General features: G+C 39.2%; 1 protein-coding gene across 1 annotated transcript in view; it reads right to left on the bottom strand.

Annotated features, from left to right (window-relative positions):
* Nucleotides 1-8,896: 8,896 nt before the first annotated feature.
* Nucleotides 8,897-20,618, bottom strand: part of LOC136845034 (tigger transposable element-derived protein 1-like) — a 42,588-nt gene continuing 30,866 nt past the window's right edge. Inside the window, exons 4-7 of the mRNA XM_067114739.1 lie at nucleotides 16,516-18,300; nucleotides 10,547-10,848; nucleotides 10,051-10,196; nucleotides 8,897-9,740 (exon numbers count right to left, since the gene is read on the bottom strand). Of these exons, the coding sequence (XP_066970840.1) occupies nucleotides 10,622-10,848; nucleotides 16,516-18,300 (2,012 nt within the window). The 3' untranslated portion in view covers nucleotides 8,897-9,740; nucleotides 10,051-10,196; nucleotides 10,547-10,621. The remainder of the gene's footprint in view (nucleotides 9,741-10,050; nucleotides 10,197-10,546; nucleotides 10,849-16,515; nucleotides 18,301-20,618) is intronic.

Raw genomic sequence — 20,618 nt, 5'->3', positions numbered from 1 at the left:
TTGACATGCTACGTCATCAAATGGTAATGAGACTATTATATAGAAATAAACATTAAATGCATTTACAATATCACTTTGCGAAGAACTTCCCTTATCGAGTTAATCACAATCACTTTTTATATGTATTAAAAAATAAGTAGATTTAAGTTACCTAAATTAGATGAACACCTAAAGCTGTCGTCACACCGTTATCGTTTGCATTCGATCATATCTGAACCAACATATCCGAAAAACTGCTTAGGCTTCTTTAGACCCGAAACGAATATTGTAAGCATATAGTCTATTTGAACCTAGAACAAATTGTACGTCAGGCGAAAAAGCATTTGTACACTATGCACGAAGACTATACAACAAAATACCGCCTGAAGTGAAGCGCATACAAGAAGAATGCAAATTTAAAAAGGAACTAAAGACTCTCCTATTCTGCAGGAGCTACGATACTGACGAGAAAACAATAAAAGACAATTATAAAATATAAGGAGCACCTTATCTTGAAAACGTACATGGGACCGCCAGAGATTGAATTATCCCTGTGGAGGGCTGTACATAAAACCACAAAAGTGAAACAAAGTGAAAGTGAAGTGTCAATCAAGGCGTCGCTCCTCGATCGACTTCTGCTGCTTCATACTTCAGCGAAAACAACCATACTTTGATGGCTCTTTATACAGTCATTCTTATATAAAAACATACATAAATAGCCTATGCGAACGACCGAGAATATAGGTCAATGAATCACGATATGAGAAAATAATATATCTGACCACAATAAACCCATAAAAATTGTGGAAATTTGGAAAACCACTTCTGCACCCGATCACGTTGTGCATGAAAACGTCCACAACGGAAGCCACATTTCGGCAACATTATAGGACTACTCTTGCATAATTCAAAATAAATTATTTAGCATATATGATCTTGTACACGATCTTCACAAAAACTGACAAGTGATTTCATGTATATTCCTGGAGTACATTTTTTTAACTTACTTTGCATGTAATGTCCAGATACAGGTAATTACATTTCTTTGTTGGCAAATTGGAATTGAAAAAGATTTCATGAATTAATGAGGTGAGCAAAACGATATTTCTAAAACGAATATAGTATAACAATAAAATAAACAATGCTTTATTGATAAAATGTACAAATATATGAACAATTTTCTCAGGTATAAATGAAACAGAAAATGTAGGTAAACATTATATTCTATAACAGTTTAAGAAATATCAAGAAAAATATAATTCCTTTGACAATTGTACTCATGAAATATAAAACATAAACATAAGTAAATACATTATCTCTCTTTGTATTCCAAATCATTGCTTTATAGCAAAACAACAAAAAATAAGTGTGTATATATATGTATATATATATATAATATATATATATATATATATATATATATATATATATATATATATATATATATATAATTAGATATATATATATATATATATATATATATATATGTATATGTATATATATAATTAGATGAGTATATATATGATTTAATTGATAACTGAGCAAAGCTGAAAAAAAAGAAAGCTTGGAGGCAGTTACGGTAGTAGGCCTACTGATAATTTTTGTTGTTAGGCGCTATCACAAAGGAGACTGCAAAAAGTAATGTAATCAATTAGTCTATACAATTAGTACAGATGAAACTAATAAAAAGAAGCGGGGTTAGGTATCGGTTAAATGCAACTACGGTACTGATAGATTAACAGCTTAAGAGCAAGTCATACTATCATTACACTAGGATGAAAAGGTGTGAACTATGAATGATATAATCACAACAATAATTCTGTACTTTAGTTCATATTAAGTATATTACAGTTTCCTGAAATAACGAAAATTAATATGACTCAAGAAATGTGACATCAGCTGATAATCCTTGCAGCAGAGGTGTGAAGGTGCTGCCACTACTACTAGGATTGTTCAGTGCATCGCAAGCTGTTTAATAAATTTGGATTTAAGTCATATAGTGTTCCCTGGGCTTTTACCATTTCTGCGAAGGTTATCACTGAAGCCAACTTGGTGTTAGACAGTTTGTTGCCTTGTTTTGTCTTTGTCAGATTTAGTTTTGCGAAAATTCGCTCAGCGTCCGCATTGGATGTTGGCAGTGAAAGAATGTTCAGAGCAAACTCAGAGACGATGTTCTAAAGCTTGAATCACATGGCTTAGCTGTAAAATTATAATAAAGCATTTTGAAGACACTTTCTACATTATCACAGTATTTTAAGCTACCTGGAATTTGCACCGCTGGAAGACGCCTCCACTACCATCTAATAACTGAAAGTCACCGGAATATTCTCTCGGGAAGGATTGTACAAAATCTACCAATGTCGGGGTGCTTATAAGGACGCCCTCTCTCTCACTCACTCACCCCACGACCAACGCCAAGAAGAGAACATTTCTCTACAGATTCCTTTTTACTTATCGGGAATCTCTTCCTGATTTCCTAACAAGCTACAACGAGGAAGCTCCGGCAACGATTTCGAACATTGTCCACCATAACTTGGTCTTTATACTGGTCCTTTTGCACAAGATGAAAACATGACCCCAGGTATGCATTTCTGAGGGGAATAAGATGTTTCTCGTATGCTGAATCAGTGGTTGATATATCAGGAAGAGAATGAACAAATTGACCATCCATGTAGTTCTTCAGTCACTCTGAATACAATAGCTCACTCTTGGTATGTAATATGATGGACAGTAGAATGCGTGCTTTGGAACATTAGATTAAATGCAGTGGACTTTGGTAGAACAAATTTAAGACATTTAAAGTAAAGCACCATTGGAGGGCCACGTAAAGATTGTAGAATATCACTTGACATTATTAATCTTTCTTGAAGATGCTTCTCTGTGAAAATACTGAAGACGCTTCTCTGTCAAAATCAAAGTCAGTGCATTTCATTGTTCCAGGACGCGTTCTACAGCCATCTGGAAAGATCACCGCCTAGTTTGTGAAACGTATAATAATTTGTGAGGTTTTACCTTACAAAAAATATCAAACTCTCTAAATTCATAAACTCTTTTAGAGCTGTGGGCAAAAAAAATGCATCTCTATTTCGGATTATATCCTCACATGTAAGGGAAGCTCTTTGGCTGCCTGAGAAGCGCAAATATGAGCTGAATGACAGATGATTTAACTACTGTTATACCTGGAAATTCTTCCTTCAACCTACTGAGTTATGCTGACCCATCATATTATTGGCACCAGCTGCAGCGAAGCCCATTAAGTTTTTCAATTGGAATACCATTGCCAATGAGACAGTTCTCAACAATATCAAATTGATTTTCTCCATTGCTGCCCTCTGCACTTCTACTCCCATCATATACACTGACTGGATCTAAAAGTCTTCTTTCCGTTGTGAAACTGGTTTTGTTGAAAAATCTAGCTAGGATAGCAGAGCATTTAGAATTTGTGTTGTCGGCGGTTTCACACCAATCAGCGAAAATTTGGTTACCTTAATAACTCTATAAGCTCTGAATGTGAGAAATTCGCAACATCTTTCACTATTCTGGTAGCTTTTGTTCTTTTTAACCTTTATGATTGGATTATTTTTGTATCTTGGAGCTTATAGCCTATCTTTTAAGAGGTCTGTAAAGTCCCCTGCTGTGCTGGTCTTCATGATGAACAACCTTGTTTATACTGCTCCTATAGGGAGTGGGTCAAGAGATCTGCAATACTGAATCAATCACGCTTATCTATGTAAATTTGTACTTGTTACCAACTTATTTTGTATATGTCTCTTTTGCACATGTATTAGAATATTGTTAGATCAGCCATTGTCCATTTCTTTTAACTCAACTATATTTATCCATTGTAATTATTGTCGAGAGTAATTGACCTTGGTGGGTCACCAAGATTCTATTGTATTCCTTCTGTATGACGTCAGTCCGTTGCTATAAAACGGCCTCGCGTCCTGAATAAAGTAGCAGTAACTTCTTCCTGCTCATTATTTCAACAGTCAGAAATGGTATGTTACGATCAGCACAAAATACTCTCTCAACTTCAGCTTACTTGACACTCACATTTAAGTCTGCCCGCTCATTATCTGGTCCATGTTCTTGAAGTAATATATTTCTGGTGTTGTTCTGACTTTCAGGGAAGAGATTTATGCAGAGAATGAGAGGTTACACACTAGGCACTTTACTTTGTATGGATCATCTCGACAATTACTCAGCCACTCCTCAAACGTACTCTCATGCAGCCAAGCATCACAGAATTTCCGTGGTAGTCACTGAAAAACCTGAAGAAATACAGAAAACACCAAGGCATAATTTACAAGTTCATACAATATCACAGTTTTTGAAAGTAAATTGTATTTTTCCTAACTATACAAACCTGAGGTCCTTTACATTAGGAAGGAATTACCTTCAGCGTAGGCTGGAAACGGCCGTTAAATTCTTGAGCAAGGTGGTTAGGCAGTAACTACTGCCAGGTAGGCGGGAATACCTGCCTGCCCGGATGTGAAGGTTCCAGACAATCTTGTCACAAGAGCTTTCCGAGGACCTTCCCTCCATTCCACTACCTGTCATGCCATTACGGGACCCACACCCGAGACTCCCATTCAACCTCCCCCCTCCACTCTAAGTATCTCAGCATTGTCCTTTATCTTCCTGACCCTTTGTGCCGGCTGACTTTCAATGACCTTTCCAGATACCTCCCCAGACTAGTGGCATGCCCAAGACGAGGACGCTAGATGACCATAAGAGGGAACTTTCAAAATACGACCAACGTCGGTGCCGTTTGCAGTATAAATACAAACTCTGACGGACCATCTTGAGTCAGTGTATCTTACAATGCCTGCCTGTCAAGAAGTCTGTCTGAATAGGGCCTCCCATTGAGTCCCCACCAGACCTCTCACTGATGCTGTCACTCTGAAGGTGGTCATATCTCACTGCCTTGCCCTCTGAACGCTGATGCCTCTGTAGCCCACCAACGCCCTTCTGCTTCATCCAATCCCTATGTAGGGGAACTGCACTCAACTCAGCTTCAACTGAGGCTGTGGGAACCTGGCAACCTGGCTCTGACATCCTTCAAGTCTTGTCGATGGACTAAGGTAATGTGATTGGAAGTTGTTTGTTCGGCTTCACCATTTTATCTTTATCTGATTTTTTCCACCTGTTCTCCTATTCCCATATCCATAACCCTTTGCATTCTCCCTTAAAGGTTCATGTGCTTTAATTGTGGTGTTGATCAATATTGGAATATTAGTGTTAATTTTACGTTTGCTTTTGACTATGAGTTAATATACAGTACTTTGAATTATTGATACCATGGTCTTGCTATTTCCTTACACAGTCCAAGTTAAGTGTCACTCAAAGTCCCTTCATGTACTACAACATCCCTGCTCTTGTAGATCCATGGTGCGAATACCTGCTCTGTGAAATTACTTGTAGGTCAACGGTCCCAGCCCCTGCAAACTACAGGTGCCATACCAGGTCAAGATATCCGGAATCCCAGTGTGATCCCTGTCTTGCTTGCTGTACCCCATCCTGTACATTTTAAGGATCCTATACCATACTTGCAACATGTTTTAGCCTAGGAAGGTAGAGTTACAATGCTTGCATCTGTGTGGCACTCTTGCTTAGTGATTGTGATCTTAGTACAGTAATTTGAATGGTGCCATGGAGTTTCATTGTTAGCTCCTGTAAATATTTTCTCTTCTGATATTTTAGTGAATTATACTTTTAAATGAACAATCTGATTTTGCCTGAAACCTTCTCCTCATGGTATTTTGAGTATAGTCACTATTACACTTTCTGTTCGACTGGAGCATAGCCCCTTTGTTAGTCAGTTGCTGTTATCTAGGTCATAATTATAGCCATCCCCATCCCCACAGCTGTGCGAACATGGCAATATATATATACAGGCAGTCCCCAGGTCACAACTGTCTCTGCTTACGACATTCGAGTTTATGACACTCTTCAAATATGTTCATCAAAAATTATTTCCTGGGCTGCAAGGCATGTTCCAGGTTTATGACACCGATAACGCCTACTCCGACAGAAGAAATATGGCTCCAAAATGGCAGAATGGTAAAAATTTTGAGTTTTTTTTTATGAAAAAGCCAATAAAAATGCAGGTAATGTAGTTTTCAAGACAACCAAAGGATAAAAAGTAAGGTTTCCTTACAATTTTTTATGATATTTCAAACGATGCCAATCCTAAAGAAAAAATATGGCTCTAAAACAGCAAAATGGTAAAATTTTGGAGGTTTTTTGACAAAATGTCAATAAAAATGCAGGTTAAATTGTTTTCAGGACTCTCAAAGGATTAAAAGTAAGGTTTTCTTAAGAATTTCAATGATAATTAGCAAATATTTTAGATATTGTAGAATATGCGCTATTGTCCAAAAACACTTCAAAGTAGTAAGATTTCAAATACATCTTACGTTACCCTTACAAGAGAGAGAGAGAGAGAGAGAGAGAGAGAGAGAGAGAGAGAGAGAGAGATCATAAACCTGTTTAGCTCATTCCGGGGTGGGCCTCTGAATGAGCTTAAGAGGGTTTAACTTCTAGATAAGCAATTTATCTTTTTATATTTAGACCGGGAGCCCAGTGTTTATTCTGAATTTTGAACACAAAAGGTTTGTCACCCTAGATTAGTGCCTACCCACAACATCTCAAAAATATATTGCCGATGGATCAGAACTCTGGCTTAGGTATAAAAAGTGAACCCTAAAAACTGTAAAAAAATAAAACTTTTTTTGTCAGAGTGAGAAACTTATGCTCCCCATGACCAATGCTAGTGAAATTTATCTCTGGCTTTCCACCCGCCAGCAACTCCTAAATCGATCGAAGGTTCAAATGCACTTTTTCAGTCAAGAGCGCAAGGCAAAATATTGCTAAAAACCCTCCTTCGGGCCTTGTGAACTCAGAATGACCAATGCCAGCAAATTTATCTCTGGCTTTCCACCCACCAGCAACTCCTAAATCCATCAGAGGTTCAATTTCACTTTTTTTCAGTCAAGAAAACAAGGCTGAAATTGTGGTAAAAATATTCCTCCTGAACACAGTTTAATTTCATGTTTTTTTCCAGCTCTTCAGCCATCTGAGACCCATCACGGAACCTATGATGGCTAGGAGATCCAAATCTAAAATCACCTTTCCTCCAAACAAATATCGTCCCAGTAAACCAAGAAGGATCACAAGTACATCTGTGTGGGATGATCTGACAATTATATCTTCTTCAGCATTATCACATGGAAGGCAATAAGGGTGTCTGCCTTTTCGTGTTCAGCTTGCAGATGATTTGGTTTTGTCACTTGGAGGATATTGCATTCATCATTCTTGGAGGAAAATGAATTAAGCTCAAGAATGATGACTGCAATATCCTCCAAGTGACAAAACGAAATCATCTGCAAGCTGAACACAAAGACCCCCCTCAATGTGGGACCACCATGACATGGTGAGGGGGATCTTGAACCCCAGGAATTTGTTTCCAGGTTTGAGTCCAAGTCTCATATATTATTACATATTTCTTTGGACTAATTTTGTGGAATTTTTCACTTTTGCTAAAATTTATTGGGCCTGTTAAATACGAAAAGATATCATAGCTCGGACCGAGTTTATATCCAAAGCTAAATAGTGGGAACTGTGGTAAGATCTAACGAAAGTTAGGAAAGTGGATGTGTTGTGTGTGCAAATAGGGAAAGCAATAGCACTGGTATCTTTCTGTCTGGAGACCTTAAACATGGTATTACTGTATTGAGATATACTGAGAAACACAGGAGGAAAGAATACATCATGCATAATTAACAAAGCTGTAAAGGAGAAAGAATGCTTCTAGATGAATTTTAATAAGGAAATGGAATCATTTGAAGCCGATGAAAGCGCCATCATTGGAGGGGATCTAAATGTGCACATCGGCTGAAGCAATGATGCTAGACGTTGCATCCATGGAGGACATGACTATGATGACCAAAATACAGAAGGTGAAAGGATAATCTAATCTCTAATACCATTTGACAGGAAGAGCAAACACCTAATCACATACAAAAGCACCATAGGATCTCGTCAAATTGACTACATCTTCTACAGATTTGGCTAAACTGAAGAACTGCACAACACTGATAATAAAGTAAGAAACTAAGAGGAACATGCAAAATCAAATGGTCCTAGCTACAAGAACGAGCGTGGAAGGCAATTTAAAGAAAGGGTATTGGAAGAGACTGTATGAGAGATAAATACATCAATGAATAGTGAAACTAGACATTGGGAATCATGATACAACACTTAAAGACACAATAGGAGGAATTAATGAGAAAATATGGGATTATTTTCCCATATTTTCTCATGGAATATACAATTAAGGCCACAAGGGCAATTGCTGGGACTTATGAGATCATTTTGCTCTGAAATTTGTAACTCAAGGAAAATCTAACACTTGCACTATGAAGCAATTGTTAGGAAAGGGTTAAAAGTAAGATGGAAGAAAGAATATGAATGGAGATACAGTTACAGGGATTGCAGCTAGGGGCCGAAGGGATGCTGCAAAGATTCTTATTGCGCTGAAAGCAATTGAAGGAGATAAGATAATTTACAGGAAATGAATATGGAAGCCAAGAAGGTTAAGTAAACTCCCATGTATCTGGTATTTAAACAAAAGGAACTCTCAAGCAACCATCACATTTTCCTTTGACTACCACTAAATTGAGATTTATCTAAAGAAACTGAGAGAAAAAGAAAACCATTATTTCTAATAAAAAATGCTGAACACATAAGCCTTTCGCCCTAACTTTCAATCAGCCAATTCTTCTAGCCTTCCTCTCACTTCCCTCCACTTCCCATGCCTCAAATGGGTAACTGACAATGACAGTCAATCTACGAGTGCTTCAACTTGGAAACAAAATTAATACAAAAAGCAAAACTGTAGGTTAAGTATTAGGAATTTAAAAGTTTGTCTAATTTTAATTAAATAGTTATGTAAATGACTTTCTAAATTGATGTGTAAGCTAGCTTGCCTGTGCATAAATACATGCACACATCATGCTGACATTTACTGCAGTACAGTTGTGTACTTACTACAGTGATGCAAATATTTTCTTCAAAAACACTTTCTGATGTTTCTCCCCAAAAAGTCTAAAGAATTAAGGATTTCGCATTCTTGAATAGAAAACAACAGACAAAACTATAAATTCCAAGCTAAGTGACAATACATTGAGCAAACAAATTTGATTATTCAGAGAAAATTATGCATATACAAAATACCTAAAAATTATTTATGGTTAAAAAATCATTACAGAAAATATAGCATACAAATTTACAAAAGTTTCCAACAACCACTGAATTCAAATACTTCAAACTTTTTTTGCAAAATTATTAACTACCAGACTATTCTTTTCTTAGCATATAAAATGCCATTAGTTCTAGTTTGACTTTCATCACTAAAATTTGTACACAACCATTTACTTGTCAATAAAAAAACTTCGGCATAACATCTCTACCATCAATATAAGGCACTATAAATACACAAAAGTGCACACTATATAAATCTTAACATGGATATATACATATGCAGAAGATGAATGATAACGAGTAATTACATGACATTTTCAACTTGTATTAAAACATTATGATTATTAAGGCTGCTAATGCCACCGCATAATGCTGCCTGAGACATCATCTGTTGAGATGTGGAGGGGGTCACCATTTTGGTCCGGGATGGTGATCAGCATCTCACCCACATCTGGAGAGTTACTCCTGTCTGATGAATGTGGGGAATTGGGATGGTTCTGGAAAGGAGTCGATTACACTAAGACATTGCCATAATATTTTGTGTTTTTTTCACAGGGCTTCATTTACAGTAAACAAGGACTGTTTAAAACCTATTACTTACAAATGGGCAAATCTATTGAGAACTTAACACAAGGAACCAAACAGGAAAGGGTTTGATGAAACAAGAAAATGTTTTCTAATGCAATTTTCCAAAAGTTCCAGACAAATTTTTCATAATTCAAATTAAAAAAGTGGGAAAAACTCAAAATGAAAAGAAGCAATCATCGTATCCCAAAACCTCCTCTGAAAAACATATGACCCACTTACATTTTGAAAAGGTCCAAATTACTCATGAGTCCCTTTTGCTTGTTGTGGGTCCTGACATGTTTTGAAATATGGTCAGATGGATTAAAACACTTTTGATAGTCTCGGGAGTGGAACCTCTTCTCTCTTGAATGAGTCCGCCTATGATGCTGTAAAAATTAGGCAGAGTTAGTTGTAAATAATTAAATTGGTTAAAACAAGGTACTTAAAAAGTGATGCTTGCTTAATGACTGTCAAAAAAGAAAATTCAGTTATCTCTGAGGTCTTGAAGCTGGAACAACTGATTACCTACTGGCTAGAATAAGAGCATTCATATCCTGATTAAATTTAAACAGTAAAAGTTCACAGTACTGTATTGCATAATTTGCAAAGCCCCATACCTTCCTGTGCTGTTTTCTGTTCTCTTTTCATTTCTTAAGAATCACACTAATAACAAAACTACATCATGAAAACTGCAATAAGAGCCAAATGATTTTATTAATTAGAGAAATGTACATACCTCCAATTCACCTGCTCTAAAGAATCTCTTGTTGCAAACCAACAAGGAGCAAGCATAAGGCCTGTCTCCTGAGTGTCATCTTAGATGAGCCCCCAAGTGTGACGTCTTTCCATACTGCTGGTTGCAACCAGGAATGTGGCAAATGTACACTTCTTTCTTGCTTTCTCCATTTCTGTCCCCTTCTTTGTAATTTCGACATGTGCAAGGAACACGGCATAAACTTCTCAGAACCACATTTTTAACTGGTGAGTTTGTGGATATTACCCGCCTGGAATCTCCTTCACACTGTATAACAATAGCACCTGTGGGAAGTTGAAAACATTAATTATGTGGAAAAAAAATATGCTCTGACAGCATGTTTTCAGACTGTTCCACATCTCAGTAACATACCCATGTTCTCATACACAGAACTGTAAATTTCAAAAAATATTTTTAACATGGCAAACTTCAAAATACAAACCAATGTTATTTTTTTTTATATAGTAATCACCTACAGAAGTTCTATTTAGTCTGGAAAAGGTGTTTAAAAAATAGCATACTATACAAATCTTCCAATACAGTGGACCCCCGCCTATTCGCTGTTCCAGATCTGCCAAATCAACTATTCGTGGTTTTCTCTGTGGAACGTATATACAGTCATACCCTGAATTTACGTGAGGTTAGGTTCAAGAACCCATCGCGCAAGGTGAATTTCCGTGTAAAGTTTGGCACTTTCCCTAAAAATGTTAATAAATGCTTATCTGTAAAGTTTAAACACTAAATATGACCCTAATCATGCTCCAAATGATAGTTAACTTTAAATGAAATTAAAGTTACTGTAATTTCATTTAAAAGTTAACTAAATACATTAATTTCTTAAAAAAAAAGAAAAAATGATTGACATAAAAATACAGAGTTGGAAGAGAATTTTCTGTGTCCCTCCCTTCTGACCAATCTATTTTTAGTCTTCAACCCTCTTATTAATAACTTCATTCTCTAATCTCTTTCTCCTTGTTCTGAAATGCTTTTCAGAACAAACAGTGTTTTTTTATTTTGACTAATACAACTCCTAGCTATTATGTCTCTACGTTTTAGAACGTATTTGCCACGTTAGCACATTTACACTTCGTAGACGGTACAGGTAAAATTAGATCAATTTAAACTATCTATTGTACAGGTAAAGACGTACAGAGAAACAATAAGTTGTAAAAATGTGTGAGCGAACATGAGAGAGAGAGAGAGAGAGAGAGAGAGAGAGAGAGAGAGAGAGAGAGAGAGAGAGAGAGAGAGAGAGAGAGAGAGAGAGAGAGAGAGAGAGAGAGAAGGTTGTTACTCAAGTGAGTGAAATTATTTATCAGTTGTTTCGGAGACTGAGAGAGTACCATACAAGAAAGAAAGAGAGAGAGGGAGAGAGAGACTGTCCTTTCTTGAAATATCAAGTTAAATTGTTTATGAATTAACGGAGACAGAGAGAATAACATGAGAGAGATAGAGAGAGACAGAGAGAGAGGGAGAGAGAGAGAGAGAGAGAGAAGTTATTCTTACATTGAATATCAAAAGATGGACATTAGTATTAAACTAACTTAAATGAAATTAAAGTTACTGTAATTTCATTTAAAAGTTAGCTCAATACATTACCCCTAAAAAAATAAATGGTGCATCAAGAATATAGGAGAGTAGAAAGTTAGTATATTATTTTCTCTCTCCCCATTCCACTGATCTATTTTTAAAAGCCTTCAACCTCATTTTAAAAATTTTATTTGTCTCTTTTCTCTTTGTTCAAATGCTCTCACGTCTCTATGTTTTTGAACGGTGCATTTACAGTTTGTAGACAGTACAGGTAAAATTAGATCAATTTAAAACTATCTACCTCACAGTTAAAGACATACAGAGAAACAGTAATAAGTAGGCTGCGCTACTGCGAACAAGAGATATGTATTTGGAAATACATATCCTAATGGGTACTAACAGTACTCTTCAGCAACGTCTTCACCTAACGAAGCGCCCCAGTCATCTTCGACGTCGAAGACTCCTGGAGAGAAGAAGACTCAGGAAGGGACCTCATCGTTGCATCCCCAAGTGCTCGAACCCTCAAGTCAGAAGAAACCTGGGAAGAGGCAGGCACAGCACTAGCCTCAGAAGAAGACTTCCCAGAACTGGTTCCAAGTATGCAAATCTTGGAGGTCCGCGCACTCGAGCTCCTGAATCACAATACCTCAGTGAGGTATGTGATACGCCCCCAAGTCCAGAGACTGGGGTGAGCCAACAAGAGATCTTTCTGCCTCCCTTGTAGAGGGAGGCAGCCGCTTAGAAATCCCGTGACGGGACTTCTTCATCGGGGGGGGGATGAAGCAACCTTCTTCTTCTTCTGCTGGCGAGCATCCGATGACTGCGACTTCTCTTTCTCGAATTCCTCTTCCTAGACATCTTTTCAAGATGCGTTGAGCAGCTGATCCCCCCTACAGACGGAAGCAGCAGGTGTAGTAGACGGGAGGGTTGCATTATAACCCTTGGCAGGAGCATGTGGAGAGGTGTGGTTCACAACTCTTCGGCAAATCTCAACCATGGCAAGGCCATCGAGACTTTTTGAGTTTCTTCCCATGTCCCCAAAGCTCTGATGGATGATCTCTGAACATCCACCAGAGTCCCTTGGTAATCTCTCTACCATCGAGCATACCTCAGGTCCGATACAAGAACCCAATCTGGAGCATAAGCTTCAGTGGTCGGGAAGAGATGAGATAATGAACATTCCCCGTTGCAAACACTGGTTTTGTCCTGTCCCTGGTTCCTGGCAAACTCCGAGGAGATAGAGGGGACCAGTGAGAGAGATACCTAGCGCCCTTGCCATACCTGACGGAGGCCAAAGCCCCAACAGGCAAGTAAGGCTGTAAGCGATTGTCAAACCATGTTGACAATGGCCGTACGGGTCTGGGAGAGCGCTCCCATTTGCTAATGTGGACGGGGGCCATCCCGAAGACATAATACAGTCTTCCTACAAGTAGAGGTCTATTCAGAAGAAGACGACTGGATGGGGAATCCCCTCTTGCCTTTCCTAGGTGAGCAGACCAGTAAGCCAACGTCACCAATCCGGGACCATTGCACCATTCCTGTACAGAAGCATACGGGAGCTGGCAGGGGTTGAGTAAGAGCCGCACATTCTGAACTCACTCTCTCTGCTTGGTAGGGTCTGGGTCTGCAAACTGGGAAAAATTCCCAGGACTGCCACCGTTGCACCAGGGGTCCATGAAACCCCAAACAGCGGTTGCTCTCATGCCAGATAGACAATCCAGAGTTGCAGTACTGGTAGTACCGCTAGAGAGAGATCTCGTAGCCTTCTCTGTGGAAGAAGGTTGGCCATCAGAAGCCCTTGGTTGGGAGAGGTACCCTTCTTCCTCCACTTGGTAGCTTTGGAAGAAGAAGGGGAGGAGATGACACCACACGATGAAGATGAAGGTGAAGATGATGAATTCACAAATTCCACTACTGGTCCAACATTGTTCCTGTACAGGAATTGGTAGGAGGGGTGTTCATGCAAACGTGTGCAGAAGCTATCCCCAGGTGAGTGGTTCATACGCGCAAACGCGGGCGAGGGCTGACCCCGGGGGTGACCGCGCCCTCTCGGGAATGAACTCGGGATGTCTTCAAGACGTGCCCCAGCCTTCTTCGAGGCCTTGGCCTCTTATCCGCGAAGAAGATTGTATGGGGAACTCGTTGATAGCTTCTCCAGGTGCATGGACTTGCAAGTCGGCTGCACTGTTACGGGATCCTGGCCACGTACTTGGGAGAGTACTTGCAGGGGGTGAGGCAGCACTTGCATATTGTGCACTCACTCTCTCCTTATCAGTGTTGTGGAGGTTTATCAGTGATAGAGGAGCCTACACCAGCCTGCAGGGGTGACCCACAATACTGGTAAAGGTAACTCAGGGTTTCTAAGAAACCCCAGTACCTGGGGTGATGCAGGTCTCCTTAGAAGACTGCACACCTGAAGCTCCTCAATCACGAATCTTTCGTGCATCAGTTGCTCCTATTACCGAGAATTCAAGGAATCTCGAGCAGAGGTAGGCTCTACACCAGTCCACAGAGTGACTCCATGGTACTGGTAAAGAGTAGCTTTGGGTTTCGAAAAAATCTGAGTAACCAAGTGACACAAATCCTGCTCGAGATTTGCCCACCCGAGTGTCCGAAGAAACTCGAGAAGAAGGATTATACCAGTCTGTGGAGGCAACTCCATGATACTAGTAAAGGTCAATCAGGGATCTGAGAAAACCCAAGTATCAGTGGTGATGCGAGTCCCCCTTGAGACTTCACGCACCTGGAGCTCCTGAGTCATGAGCGAACTGATCATCGGTTGCTCCCTCTACTCAAGTGTCCAAGGAAACTTGAGCAGAAGGATTATACCAGTCTGAGAAGGTAACTCCATGGTAACAGAAAAGGTAACTCGAGAACTCCATGGTAACAGAAAAGGTAACTCGAGGTTTCAAAGAAACCCGAATACCCGGTGTGGCACGATTCTCCTTGGAGGTTCATGCACTCGGACTTCCAAGTCGCGTACACGACAATCATCAGTTGCTCTCTCTACCCGACTGTCCGAAGGAACACTGGCGGAGGTACAAACTAGTCCAGGAAAAAAATTCCTGGAACTAGCATAGGTGACATGGGTTACCTTTTCAGTGTGTCATATCTGAGCGCTCTTGGGTTGCAGGGTATCGGAAAGACCCACGACAAGTTTCCCAAGTGTGAAGACATGGGCGAGCACCAAGTAAATGAAGGCGAAGACGACGATGATAAAACGATTCTTTTCTTTGACCCCTACAAAAAATACTATCGCTGTTCCAGGACCCTTACAGGATTCCTGTGCGGGAATGAGAAAAAGGAATGAGAGCACACACACTCTGGACTCTTTCTCTCTCTCTCTCTCTCTCTCTGTCTCTCTCTCTCTCTCTCTCTCTCTCTCTCTCACACCAAGTCAAGCCACGGATTCCGTGGGAACCCAATCATCCCCATAGACGAATCACTATGAGCAATCAGCAACATACAGGACAATACTGCAAGTATTGCCAGCAAGAGAACCCTTACACCCTAGGCACTCGAGCTCTACAACAACTAAAAAATACTAAAACATTACAAATGTCAAGGAAAATTTCAGCATACAAACCCTCCTTTGTACAGCAAAGGAATAAAATTCTCCCCAAGAGAATGTGTCAGAGTAAAACATGTAAGTGCAGTGAAAAAACCAGTTTAAGCTCGTTGCCTTGGCAATGATAAAACCAGTTTGACACACCATCAGCTAATGAAAGTCGTACGGTTTACGTATATCAGTATGAATCACTATATCAGAATACTGAAAGTGTAAACTCAAGAGTAAAACAATGAGTTGTATATGCATAAATTTTAGCACGTTATAATCATATATCAGCATCATTAGCAATACACTAAAACGTAAACAAAGTCAAACAGCAGGCAGAGAGAAGAGCGCATGTCCTTCCTTGCCAATGGCCAAAAGCAAAGTGGGTGTATACCAACTGGGTAGGTAGGACTCCCACCCGATAGTCAGTAGTTAAATTCAAACTTCATAACCTTTTTCAAAGTTAAATGGCCATTTCCAGCTGCACTGAAGTAATTCCCATTGTAAAGGACCAATGGTTTGTATATTGCGTAGGAACAAACAAATTTTAGAGCACTTGTCTACGTGTCTGCCTGTATTCACCGACAAGAGAAGACTGATCATTAACCATAACATTCGCTGTCCTACCCCTACCCCAAAAGGGTAGGGGAGTAACTATTGGGAGTTCGCTCATTAATGAATGTTTCAATTTTAACACTTGTCGAACCTGCGGCCAGTACCCGCAGATAAAGCTAATGATGGAGGGTAAGTTTCGTCTAAAAAATTATAGAGTATGCAATAAATACAGTATAAATATTAGAGTACTTTTTTCATAAGATTTACAAAACAATTTATAAAATTGACAAAAAAGTGAGGAATTCCTTACCTGGGTTAGGAGAAAGGCTCACTTCTGGAATGGCAGATGGTGTCGGAAACTGCTTCTTGAAATAACAAGCTTGTTTCTTCTTCTCCTCTAAAGTCTCCCTATAAAAGGTGAGGCCATCCATGACCTCTCCAAGTATCTTGGTGTGCCTTTCCATGTTGGGGTCCTCAGCCTCAAACAACGCCATCGCTTTCTCTAAGTGGAAAAAAGCTTCTGACAAGCCATCAGCAACTGATAACGTGGGTTCTGGGACTGGTGCCTCTACCTCCTCAATCATCTGTCTCTCCAGCTGAATGAGGTCCTCTTCAGATAACTCCTCCTCATGTGATGCCAGCAGCTCGTTGACATCATCAGCATCCATCTCCAAACGTAGCTCTTTACTTATTCCAACAATGCTGTTGGTGACACTTTCATGTGTCTCTAACTCCTCAAATCCTATAAAATTGTTCACAAACTGTGGACACAGTTTCTTCCAGGCCCCATTCATATTGGTCTGTTTTACCTCGTCCCAAGCACCTGCAATGTTCCTCACAGCTTCTAAAATGTTGTAGGACTTCCAGAATTCCTTGAAAGTCAATTCCTTGTTTCTTTCAATGGCCTTGAAGGCATTGTCTATAGTCCTTCGGAGGTAGTAGACCTTGAAGGAGGCAAAGACACCCTGGTCCACTGGCTGCAAAATGGATGTAGTATTTGGGGGAAGGTAAACTACCTTCACATTACGATGCACGTAATTCAATTGTGAAGGATGTCCAGGGGCTTTATCCAACACAAGCAAAACCTTAAAGGGCAGATTCTTCTTAATACAATATTCTTTCACTGCTGGCACAAAGTGATTAGTAAACCAGTCTTCAAAGATATGAAGTGTAACCCAAGCCTTCTGATTTGATTTCCAAATGACAGGGAGTTGGCTCTTGAGAATTCCCCTGAATGCCACTGGATTCTCAGCCAAATACACTAACAAGGGCTTAAGCTTCATGTCGCCACTAGCATTACCCCCAAGAAGCAAAGTCAGTCTCTCCTTACTGACTTTATGGCCTGGTGCTGACTTCTCCTCCTTGGAGATGTCTGTACAACTAGGCATACGCTTCCAAAATAAGCCTGTCTCATCCACATTAAACACTTGCTCGGGTAAGTAACCCCCCTCCCTTATTATCTGAGCCAACCAACTAGGAAAATTTTTTGCTGCTTTCTCATCAGCACTAGCAGCTTTAACTGGCACCTTGAGATTGTGCAAATTAGCACGAGCCTTGAAGCGATTAAACCAGCTATTACATGGCACAAACTGTTCACTTGCACTTCCTTCCCACTTTTCACTTTTTAATGCCTGATATAATCTCATAGCCTTCAACTGAATCGCAACAAGACTCACTGGAATACGCAGCTGGTTCTGGTCTTCGAGCCAGATCCACAATAATCTTTCTACCTCAGCAATGCGCTGCTTCATTGTAATGGCTGCTTTCATGGGAGCAGCATTTTTTACCTGTTCAAGGATATTTTTCTTATTTGTTACTGTGTAACCAACCGTCCAACGATTAATGCCCAGCGCATGACTGATTTCGGTAAAGGTTTCACCATTTTCTGAATGCTTCACCATGTCTAATTTCACATCCGATGGGATGACTTTCCATTTCTCTGATGCACGGCCATCAGCAGAATCAGCCTTATGTTTTGGAGCCATATCTTCTTTATTGGATGTCTCTTCCACTGGTTCAATTGACTCTTCATTTATATCAATTTCCTCACTTTTCAAGGAACCATCATACCCATTTCCAAGTTCTTCATTAACCTCTGCAAGAATAGGAAATAAAGGTGAGAAGGACATAAAACAAGCATGAACACTCAGACACTGATAAAAAAAAACTAGATTCCAAGATTCATGTTATGGTGAAGTTTGAAGATAATACAAATGAAGTTTACATGAATCTCGAAGATTAATATGTATGGATAATGGGATCGCTTGATTGATTATAGCTACTAAAACTAGCATCACAAGACCTAGTTTTTTGATGACATAAATTAAAATAAGAAACTAAAAACATAAATAAATTTGAAATCTCTCTCTCCCTCCATGACGACACCCTATTCTCCCTCTCTCTCTCTCACTGATAAGAGAGAGAGAGAGAGAGAGAGAGAGAGAGAGAGAGAGAGAGAGAGAGAGAGAGAGAGAGAGAGAGAGAGAGATTTTTTATGCATGTGTAACATGTGTTTATTTGTTTTGTATAATAAATAAATGATTTACTAATTTTCAACACTCAGAGTCCTGTAACAAAAGACGCAGGAGGAATAAAGTTCTAAACAATGAGGTTGAGAATACTGTGCATCTCAAAATAGAATGGTTGGAGGCCTGGGGAATGACCATCCCTCTGAGTTGTGTAATAGTAAAAAAACAAAAAGTACAAAAGAACACAATAAATAAACACCAAGGAGAAAGAGTTGGTTTTTGTTTAACATGAAAAGGCAAGATAATATAACAAAGATTATAAATGTGATACAGTAAATATATTGAAGGAGAAAAGCTCCAAGGCTTATTATGGGCTAAAATGAGTACACAAACCACATAGTAGTAGTAAGCAAATATATATTCTGGAAGAATGTGAGCAATAGATAGATAAATAGATAGACAGATAGGGCTGACAGTAGGAATTGATACAGCAGGGTGTGTTACCTCGGTGCTCACTGGCTTGTAGCATGATATGCTATTGGTTGGAAGAGTTAGTAGCAACCAATAAAATAGCAGGATACCAGTTTTACTAGTTGCTGATTAGCTTGTAACTCGAAGCTTTGTGAAGCAGTGTTCTCTTTTTTTATGACTGATTTTAGTTTAATGTTTACTGATATTGTATATTCTTATAACCTAGTTTTGTGAATTAATCTTTATTTACCTTTGTGTACATACTGTCACTAGTGCATTAAACATCTTTTGAATGTGCATGTATTTTTGTTCTCTTTCTCTCTCTCTCTCTTAGGGGGTAACTTGATTAGTTTCCACACGTAGCCATGAGCCAAATATATTCAAGGGTAATGTTGTATGATGACTGAAATGATAGAAGTGTTTTTGGATGATAATTTAAGGTATATTTTTGTTTGAACTATTACACCGGCAGTTATATGCATTTTAGTTTATGTTATACTGTACTCAGTTCTCTCTCTCTCTCTCTCCAAGACGATAGGCTGGAAAGGTTGGAAGTAGGTAATTATACAGCAGGGTACCAGTTTTCCTCGATGCTGATTGGTTTGAAATGGGCAGTTACATAAAAGCATTTTAGAAGGGAATTCCAATATATTGCGGATTTTACACTGACTTAAAGCAGAAAAATCAACTTACTGCACAGTGCTGGAGCGGATCCCCTGCTGTAAGCTGAGGAGGTACTGTATAAACCTAGTCCCAGCTATGATATCTTTTCCTATTTATCAGGTCCAATAAATTTTATCAAAAGATGACAAATTTTTTATTAAGTTGTATTTTTCACAGCTAACAAACCTGCGGTCTTAAAGTTAGGATAAATCTTCTAACACCAGCTGGAAAACTGGTAAAATACATCTAAAACTAGAGCAGGAATTGGTGGCAACAGGGTTCAGCCAACGGGATGAAAGAGGCAGCATCAGCTGACCCAGGATGCTGTGACACATCCAGTTTCTTCCAGCCCATGAAAAAGATTGAGGGGAGGCAAGAGGTGGGCACTATATGTTAAGACAGCAGGATTGTTAGCTATGAAAAATACAAATTAATTAAAAATTTGTCATATGTTCATACATGAAACAAATCTAGGTCTTTATGTTAGGATAGACTCACTTTTGGTGGGAGGAAAGAAAATTTTGAACTGACTGGAGGTTCAGCTCACCTGGTCTCACATCCTGGATAAGAGAATGCAAAGGAAAGAGACGTAAGCCTCGGAATCTGTTAGATAAATGGTTATTAGACAGTCAGACTACTGGGCTAATACACAATGTAGAGAGTCACTGCATAAGTGGAAGTTCAAGAGCTATATCTGTTCAGGTAACATTCCACTTTAGCCACCAAAACTTGTTATCATTCTTCTCTCCCCTTGCTAGAGAGAAGAAGGACTAGCTTTTGTCAGGTTAAATTCGTGTATGAACACAATAAA

Source organism: Macrobrachium rosenbergii, chromosome 13 (assembly GCF_040412425.1).
Source record: "Macrobrachium rosenbergii isolate ZJJX-2024 chromosome 13, ASM4041242v1, whole genome shotgun sequence".
In the NCBI taxonomy this organism is placed as follows: Eukaryota; Metazoa; Arthropoda; class Malacostraca; order Decapoda; family Palaemonidae; genus Macrobrachium; species Macrobrachium rosenbergii.
The sequence above is the reverse complement of the archived record's forward strand: the minus strand, read 5'-3'. Positions and strand labels throughout refer to the sequence as shown.